Here is a 10144-nt window from a genome sequence, read left to right as displayed (position 1 = left end):
ATAAGAAGTGTCATGTTATGTTATATAACAAGTGTAATCTTATGTTATATAACATGTGTCATGTGATGTTATATAACATATGTCATGTTATGTTATAATATGTGTCATGTTATGTTATGTAACATACGTCATGTTTTGTTATACAACATGTGTCATGTTATGTTATATAACATAAAATATGTTGTTATGACATATGTTATGTTTAGTTATATAACATGTCATGTTATGTTATATAACAAGTTTCGTGTTATGTTATATAGCATGTGTCATGTTATATCATATAGCATGTTTCATTTTATGTTGTTATATAAAATAAAATGTTTTTATATAACACAAGATATGTTAAGTTATATAACGTGTGTCATGTTGTTATATAACATACGTCATGTTATGTTATATAACACGTGTCTTGTTATGTTATATAACACGTGTCATGTTTTGTTATATAACATGTGTCAAGTTATGTTATATAACATGTGTCATGTGATGTTATATAACATGTTATATAAGGTGTCTCATGTTATGTTATATAACACGTGTCTTGTTATGTTATATAACTCGTGTCATGTTACGTTATATAACGTGTCAGTTATGTTATCTAACATACGTCATTTTATGTTATGTAACACGTGTCTTGTTATGTTATATAACATAAAATATGTTGTGTTATGTAACATAAAAATATGTTGTTATATAACAAAATATGTTATATTGTATGACATGTTTTGTTAAATAAAATGTCATGTTATGTTATATAACAAGTGTCATGTTATGTTATATATTAAGTGTCATGTTATGTTATATATCATATGTCATGTTATGTTGTATAACATATGTCATGTTATGTTATAGAACAGATGTCACGTTATGTTATATAACATGTGTCAAGTTATGTTATGTTATATAACGTGTGTCAGTTATGTTATCTAACATACGTCATGTTATGTTATATAACATAAAATATGTTGTGTTATATAACATAAAAATATGTTGTTATATAACATAAAATATGTTTTGTTGTATGACATATGTTGTTTTGTTAAATAAAATATGTCATGTTATGTTATATAACAAGTGTCATGTTATGTTATATAACATGTGTCATGTTATGTTATAGAACGTGTGTCATATTATGTTATGTAACATACGTCATGTTTTCTTATACAACATGTGTCATGTTATGTTATATAACAAAATATGTTATATGACATATGTTATGTTTTGTTATATAAACATTTGTCATGTTATGTTATATAACAAGTTTCATGTTATGTTATAACATGTCATGTTATGTCATATAGCATGTTTCATTTTATGTTATGTCATATAAAATAAAATATGTTTTTATATAACATAAGATATGTTATGTTATATAACATATGTTAAGTTATAACGTGTGTCATGTAATGTTATGTAGTATACGTCATGTTATGGTATATAACACGTGTCTTGTTATGTTATATAACACGTTTCTTGTTTTGTTATATAACACGTGTCTTGTTATGTTATATAACACATGTCATGTTATGTTATATAACATGTGTCATGTTATGTTATATAAGGTGTCATGTTATGTTATATAAGATACGTCATGTTTTGTTATACAACGTGTGTCATGTTATGTTACATAACATAAAATATGTTATGTTCTATGACATATGTTATGTTTTGTTATATAACATATGTCATTTTATGTTATATAACATGTGTCATGTTATTGCATATAGCATGTTTCATTTTATGTTATATAACAAAATATGTTATGTTATATAAAATTTTTTAAGTTATATAACGTGTGTCATGTTAAGTTATGTTATATAACACGTGTCATGTTATGTTATATAACACGTGTCAGTAATGTTATGTTATATAACATAAAATATGTTATGTTATATAACATGTCATGCTATGTTATACGACATGTGTCATGTTATGTTATATAACATAAAACATGTTGTGTTATATAACATAAAATATGTTATGTTGTATGACATATGTTGTTTTGTTAAATAACAAGTGTCATGTTATTTTGTATAACAAGTGTCATGTTATGTTATATAACATGTGTCATGTTATGTTATATAACATGTGTCATGTTATGTTATATAGCATGTGTCATTTTATGTTATAACACATGTGTCATGTTATGTTATATAACATGTGTCATGTTATGTTATGTAACATACGTCATGTTTTGTTATACAACATGTGTCATGTTATGTTATTGATATTTTAGCATAAAATAAAGGTTAATGTTGGCAAGCAACAACTATTGAGCCTGCATCGCTACTGCGGTTTATCCCAAACACGCGATCTCCTTATTTGGCAGCCTGCCTCTTTGTCTTATTCTGCGCCAGTCCGTTCAATCGCCACTTTCTTTGAAGGCTGCAAGTTGAGCAGCACCAAAGTTTTTTTAGCACCAAAGTTTTTCATGGATCTTTCAGGCGTTACGAACGAGGTCCTTCGCCTTTTACTGGCCCAAAACCAGCTTGCTATCTCGGGAACACGCGAACAGATGATCGAACGCCTGGGCACGATCAATGTTGATGCGCCAACATCACGTACACGAAGCTCCGATTCCGCCGACCCAGCAGCCAAAAGGCCTCGCACGAACACCGATTCTTCTCCTGTCGCCCCTAACCTACCCGGTGACGTTGAGCAGCCCAACGAGGAAGGCGATTTACCGAGCGCTCGGAATGATGAACAAGATCCGCCGCAGGCTGAGAGACTTCAAAGACGCGATACCGAACTAACCACGTGCGAAGCACAAGATGGCGTCCGCGACAGGGGCGTTCCGCCTAACCCCGTCTCAAATCCAGCGGCTCTAGCCACCCTCATCGCCACCATAGTCGATGAAAAGCTAAAAAATTTCGCATCAACGAACCCATCACCCGTACCACAACAGCCAGCACATTCAGTTCCCGAACCTCCAGCGCGACAACAACTATCTGACCCTGCTTTCGTCGCGAGCCTTCTTTCACTATCGGGTTCCTCGAACTACGGCCCATCTCAGTCCCGAATGCAGCCAGCTTCCTCATCCATCGCAGCCCACGTCCCCCAGAAGACTCGGCAACTAATCCTACGCGGTGAGTTTGTTGAATTCGATTCTTTGCTGCCAGAAAACTCCTGCCTAAACGAAAGCGAACTCCCCGGGGTGTCCATTTCGTTCGAGGGGAAACAAGTGAATATTCCCACCCCTGCCCGCAAGAAGAAAACCCACATTGACTCAATCGATAGGTGGCTTTCGGCCTTTGCTGTTTTTTGTACAATCTTTCTGACTTCCTTCCCCCACAGGGCTGTCGAGATGTTTGCTTACCAAGAGATCATCCGCTCGGCCTACCGTAAGTTCGCGGGATTTGCATGGCTCTCCTACGATATAGACTTTCGTAGGAAAGCAGCCGCCCACCATTCCCTTAATTGGGGGGAAAGGGATATACAATTGTACCTCCTGAAATTTACAGGGCAGGCAAAATCCTCTTGCACCATATGTGGTAGTGGGGATCATTTTTCTCATGGGTGTTCCCTCTCTGCCCTTAGGCCCAATCCTACCCAACGAGGAACGTGTAACAATTACAACAGAGGTGCCAAATGCAGCCAGGACCCCTGCTCCTTCAGCCACCGCTGCAGGGTCTGCAATGGAGAACACCCTGCCTACCGACACGATGACACCCCTTCAAAAACTAGAGGCCAGGGTGATAAGAAACTCTCAAACCGCTAAAGCCGCCATATCATACAAACCCCAAACCCCGGTGAATGTTCCCCTGCTACACAAACTTCTTAAGACTCACCCTAATCAAGCTTTTGTAACTAGACTTTGCGATGGGTTAAGCCATGGTTTCCACTTGGGTTACAAAGGTAACCGCTTCCCCAGAGCTGCCAAGAATCTCCCATCTGCCATCCAACAACCCCAAGTTATTGAGAAAAACCTGCTAGAGGAAGTCCAGCTTGGTCGCCTGGCTGGCCCCTTTGAATCCCCCCCTTTTCAAAATTTTCAAATTCATCCCCTCGGCCTAGTCCCCAAAAAGGGACGCCAAAAGTGGCGCACTATTTTCCACCTATCCTACCCCAAGGGGTCCCCGGATAGCTTAAATGCTAACATACCCATTGAGGATTACACCCTTCAGTATATTCAGATTGACGATGCCATTGCCCTGGTCCTCAACCACGGCCCCGGGTGCTTTATGACAAAAACTGACATACAGTCCGCTTTTCGAATTATCCCCGTTCACCCCGGGGATTGGGAACTCTTGGGGATGTCCTGGAAGGGTCGTTATTACTTCGACAAAGCCCTCCCCTTCGGGCTAAGGAGTGCCCCTTTTCTCTTTAATCAACTCGCTGATGCCCTGGAATGGTTGGTCAGACAACACCTGAACATCCCCTCCATCATACACATTCTCGACGATTTTTCCATTGTTCAACCTGCCCCCTCGTCCCTTTGTGCCACAGCCCTCTGCCGGGTTCTTACCCTCTTTGAGGAATTAAACATTCCCCTTGCCCCACAGAAAACCTTTCGCCCCACCCAAGTTCTTGAATTCATGGGAATAACACTCGATTCCGTAAACATGCAGGCTCGTCTCCCCGAGGATAAGTTAAGTAATGCCCGGTCCCTGCTAGCGGACTGGTCTTCCAAACGGGTCTGTCGTCTACAGGACCTGCAGTCCCCCATTGGGACTCTGCAGTTCGCCTGCCGGGTTATTTCCCCTGGTCGCCCTTTCATGCAGCGCATCATTAACCTTACCCGGGGTTGTGCCCGCCCCAAGCGGATTATTTTTCTCACCCAGGAGTTCAGAAAGGACATCCTCATGTGGCAATTTTTCCTCGACCACTGGAATGGTGTTAGCCTTTTTCTCCCCCCTTACACAGAATCATCCCCACAAATCCATTTATATACAGACGCAGCGGGTGCAGTCGGATACGGGGCCTTCTTTGACAATCAGTGGTTCCAGGGAAAATGGCTCCCCTCCCACCAGCTCAACCCCTCCACAGGGATAAGTATTACCTGGCAAGAGCTTTACCCAATTTACCTTGCCTGCATGATTTGGGGGCCCCATTGGGCTAACAGGAGAATTTGTTTTCATTGTGACAACCAGGCAGTCGTCGCAGTTTTGTCTGCTAAAAGCTCAAAAATTCCCCGCATCATGAACCTTGTCCGTTTGATCACCTTTCAAACTTTGAAGTTTAATTTTACCTTTACCGCAAAGCACGTCCCAGGGGTCGACAACGGCATAGCTGATAGTTTATCTCGCTTTCAGATGCCCCGGTTCCACCAACTCGCACCAGATGCATCGCCCGTTCCCTGTCCAATCCCTCCTTTCCTGACGAAAGTCTAACTATGCAGGCTGCTCACTACATTTTCCAGTCCATCGCCAGCTCTACTCGTCGAACCTATTCCTCTGGGGAGCGACACTTTATTAGATTTTGCCTTTTTCATAAACTCATTTCACCCCAAACCCCTTTTCTCCCTACCAGTGAATCAACCTTAATTCATTTCGTCACCCACTTATCCAATACCGTTTCGTATGGCACTATTAAAGTTTATCTGGCAGCAGTTAAGAATCTCCATGTTGAGTTTGGCTGTCCCCTGGACTTCTCCTCCATGCCCTTCCTATACAAGACCCTTCGAGGGATCAAATCCTCCCTCGGGATTGCCAAACGGGCCCGGTTCCCTATTACTATTTCGATCCTCCGCCAAATTTATGCCAAACTAAAACCCTTCCAATCGTTGGACACAGATTCTTCAATGTTGTGGGCTGCTTTTACCCTTGCGTTCTTTGGCTTTCTACGTAGTAGCGAATTCACTTACAACGGCAAGTTCAATATTCAATCCCACCTGACAAGATCGGACGTCCACTTTTACCCCAACATTGTCCAACCTGTGTCTTTCGAGGTTGTCATCAAGAAGTCCAAAACAGACCCTTTCCGTGAGACAGCCAAGCTCACTATCGCCAAATCAAACTCTACTGTATGTGCAGTCACCGCGTTAAGAGACTATCTGCTTCAAACTAATCCCAGTGGAGCTACCCAGCCCCTCTTCCAATTCTCGGATGGACGACATCTTACTCGGTCCTCCCTCACCAACAACTTACGGGCTCTTCTCAAGGTTTGTGGATTGGATAGTACCTGCTATGCATCACACAGTTTCCGCATCGGAGCAGCCACTACTGCGGGGGCTGCTGGCCTTCCAGACTGGCTCATTAAAGTTCTTGGCCGTTGGAAATCTGATGCATATCAGTCGTACATCAGGACACCCAAAGAAACCATTCTCCAAGTCCCTCAAAATTTGGCCTCCTGTCTATCCAGTTAATGACTCGAAAACAATTAGATGTCACATCGCAATGACTATTGTCCACGCTTCCTTGGCTTTGGGAACACTGTTATGCTGCTCTATACTGTTTATCACGAACATTCTTATGTTGCGTAAAAAAAAACAACAACAACAACAACAAAAAAAAAAAAAAAAAAAAACCAAACAACATGGGAACACTACGGTGTCTCTTTGTATTGTTTATTGAGAACACTATGATGTCTCATTGTAACACAATTGAGAACACTGTGTCCTACTAGAACATTCATTAAGTCATGCTACCCAAGTTTAGTTTCGGTTGGGTTCTTAAGTTAGAACGTGATCATACCCGCTTGTCCACTCCTCAATCCCCTTTCTCCACCGATGGTCTCTGGTTCATTTCATTCCCCCGTGGAGCGGATAAGAGCTGTATCCAGCCCTCGCGACCAGGTGGAGAAAGGGTCTTAGAGACTGGGGCTTTACACAGGGAACTTCTCGTATTACTCGGCGTTTTGGGCGGGGAATTGCTGCCTGCGGCACCCCTTCAGCCCTGTGCTGAAGCCCCGTCAGGGAGGGGGGGCTATAGGATTTGCTGGACTTGGTTAACTTGGCCCAAGGACATTATGCCGGCCATGCGTTTTCACGCGTGAACTATGCCCTCCCTTGCAGTACAGGCATGAGGCACCCCCTCGGTATGGCGCCATGTACCGAGGCCCCTCATTCGGTCATCATCCGGTCGGTGGGTTTTATCCGAGCCTTGCGGGTATATTCCCTGCCCAACTTTGCCCACCAAAGAATATTGTGTTTTCTCTGCGTCTGCGCGCTGTAACATTAATATAAATTTAAATATGTTATGTTTAGTTATATAACATATGTCATGTTCTGTTATATAAGAAGTTTCATGTTATGTTATATAACAAGTTTGAAGTTATGTTATATAACATGTGTCATGTTATGTCATATAACATGTTTCATTTTATGTTATGTTATATAAAATAAAATATGTTTTTATATAACATAAGATATGTTTTTATATAACATATGTTAAGTTATATAACGTGTGTCGTGTAATGTTATAACATACGTCATGTTATGTTATATAGCACGTTTCTTGTTTTGTTGTATAACGTGTCTTGTTATGTTATATAACATGGGTCATGTTATGTTATATAACGTGTGTCATGTTATGTTATCTAACATACGTCATGTTTTGTTATATAACACGTGTCATGTTATATAACATGCGTCATGTTATGTTATATAACACGTGTCTTGTTATGTTATATAACATGTGTCATGTTTTGTTATATAACATACGTCATGTTATGTTATATAACACGTGTCTTGTTATGTTATATAAAAAAAATTACAGAAGCGAATTTCTCCAATCTAGTTTTATATTTGTTATATACTTATTAAAAGAAGTCTACAGAAAAATTATGAGCGAAATCCATTTTGTGGGCAAAACTCGATATGAGGATCTTACAGAGACTGGCTGTTAAATACAGTCAAACCCTTATGTACGACCACCTCTCGCGAGCGACCACCTGCCATAAGCGACCGCCAATCCAAAACACCCATATTTTGCCAGTCGAAGTCTTACAGTTGTAACCCTCTAGTAAACGACCACCTTTTGCGACCACTTTTTGGGCCTGACGGTTAATAATTTCCATGGTTTTAAACCTCTTGTAAGCGACCACTTGACACATTCTCCATCTCTGTTTTCGCTGTGTGCACTATGTTACTTAGAATATACAAAGACCTTTAGTGACAACATGGAACTACATGTATCCTAACTTAGACATTGCATGCAGTAACTTATTATCTTCCATAAAGTAGATGTGCCTGGACCTCGTCTCGGAAGATAAAGATGATAAGAAAGCCGAATTCAATAACTTTTTTATGATTCATTCCAAATAATTCCTAGTTTACAAACAAGCTAAAACATTCTTACTTCATCGATCTTTGATAGTGCATGTGAATCGGCAAGCTTAGAAGATGCAAGGGTTGTTCGTCGAATTGTCTTGCTCTTTTTGCTTTGTTTTTAGCCAATATTTCGCCTATTTCTTCCTCGTGAAACGAGTAAAATGTTCAGCCATATTTTTTTTACTCACTACCAAAACAACTCAACCTCGTCCCCAGGTTTTCTCGGTTAACAGTTCAATAATCTGGCAATGTTGCTGTATTATTGACGTCATTTTTCACATATCGCCATAATTCTTCCAAATTTGGTCAACAATGGCTGGTTATGACGAATTATGCGTAAGATTTTAGCCAATCAGGAACGGAGAAATATCTTGAATGAATAATAATGTCAATTACACATCCTTGTTCACAATGGAACCTTGCGAATTAAATTGCTTGCTCGTGGCAAAATCATAGCTTCTTGTCATCCAAATATGTCGCCCAAGCATCACATCAAACTTTACAAACAACAAAAATGGACTTTTTAAAAAGGTAGGCTAACAAAACCCTTTCACTGCCAAATGTAGCCAAAGGCAAATTTCGACCACGTTTACAAATTTCATTTTGTAAAATTTTGAAAAACAAACAGCACCATGTGTAAGTATAGGCAGAGAGCTTTCATTTGATTGGTCACATCATAGGATTTCGTCCACAGACTCAAAAGTTAGAGACACCTTCAAAAAACTCCATTAAGCACTCTTGCAGTTAAAGGGTTAAGAAATGCATCTTTAACGCACCACACCTGCCACCTCAGCTGCTTGTTGGGGTAGGTACGGGAGAGGGGTTGCCACCCTTCCTTATCTCTGACCAAATGTTTTGTTTTCCATTCTTCAGAGCAAGGAAGATTCCTATTATCATCCGTCGGTATCTTCCAGACGGCAGCCACGAGGACTGGTCAATTGATGAGCTGATCGTCACCGACTGAAAGAGTATACATCTTGTTACCTTTTTCTTTTTTCTTTCTATTTACATGTAACCTATTATGTAAGAGTTTTTTTAACACATTTTATTAATATTTTTATTATTGTTATATTTCCATACCAAAAATTGCATGAAAAATAGTGTGGTGTATTCATTATTATTAAAAGCATGTCACCTGTAAAATTTTCAAAGAATTGCTGTGTCCTTTCCTATGTTGATCACACTTGTAGACTACTAATTTAGTTTTCCATTGTTTTTAATCTCTTGTAGGCGACCATTTGAATTAGGTGGGGTTATTTGTTCAGTGTTTGTACTATACCACTCAAAGTATTCGAAGAACTTTTAGTCACAATACGGAAGTACACATATACGTAACTTACAAATTGCATACAAAAAATTATCTACCAAAAAGTAAATCTGTCGGGACCTCTTCACAAACGAAACATCTTTAGTTTGATTCTCGTAAACGACCATCTCCCGTAAACTACTCCTAAATCTTCTACATTTTCTTAGAACCTTGTTTGAGTGAAGCTAATCAATCTGCCCTGGTATCACAGCGTGGGCCACTTAGCTCCTCATTGCTTCAAAGTGATGGCCAAATCCAAAAAGTTAGTTTTACTGGTTGTTTGGCATGTTGTCTCAAAGTAGACTGAGGGTCGCTGAAATGGACCTAACAACATACTTCCTCGGCTGGTTGTAGCAGGTCCACTCAAAAATTATTTTTCGTTCGATCGACTTCGTCGAAAAATGGCAATTTTTGATAATTAACCCAGAAGGCGTTGCTCGTTTCAATCCAAGAACACGTTTCGGTTTCAGCTCCTTAAATTAGCTACAATTCACACGCGTTTCTCCAGTTGCCCTACTGAATGCCGGGCTTCTCCGTAAATCACCGTCGTCCTCCTCTTGAGAAAGGAAGGGTAGCCTGTGTTGCAGACGTACTTGTCACTTAAAACTAAACCACTCAAAGGACACCCA

The 10144-nt window shown here is 39.9% G+C and overlaps 2 protein-coding genes across 2 annotated transcripts in view; both read left to right on the top strand.

Annotated features, from left to right (window-relative positions):
• LOC140921607 (DNA-directed RNA polymerases I, II, and III subunit RPABC2-like) overlaps positions 1-9225 on the top strand; it is a 36022-nt gene extending 26797 nt beyond the window's left edge. The window contains exon 6 of the mRNA XM_073371612.1: positions 9083-9225. Within this exon, the coding sequence (XP_073227713.1) occupies positions 9083-9173 (91 nt within the window). The 3' untranslated portion in view covers positions 9174-9225. The remainder of the gene's footprint in view (positions 1-9082) is intronic.
• Positions 4671-7120, top strand: LOC140921662 (integrase/recombinase xerD homolog). The gene has a single exon (XM_073371669.1). It carries the CDS (start codon positions 5333-5335, stop codon positions 6302-6304), a length of 972 nt encoding a protein of 323 aa, XP_073227770.1. The 5' UTR covers positions 4671-5332; the 3' UTR covers positions 6305-7120.
• Positions 9226-10144: the final 919 nt, after the last annotated feature.

The sequence above is a fragment of the Porites lutea genome, chromosome 12 (assembly GCF_958299795.1).
Source record: "Porites lutea chromosome 12, jaPorLute2.1, whole genome shotgun sequence".
Taxonomy (NCBI): domain Eukaryota; kingdom Metazoa; phylum Cnidaria; class Anthozoa; order Scleractinia; family Poritidae; genus Porites; species Porites lutea.
This window is presented reverse-complemented; position numbering and strand designations above follow the sequence as displayed.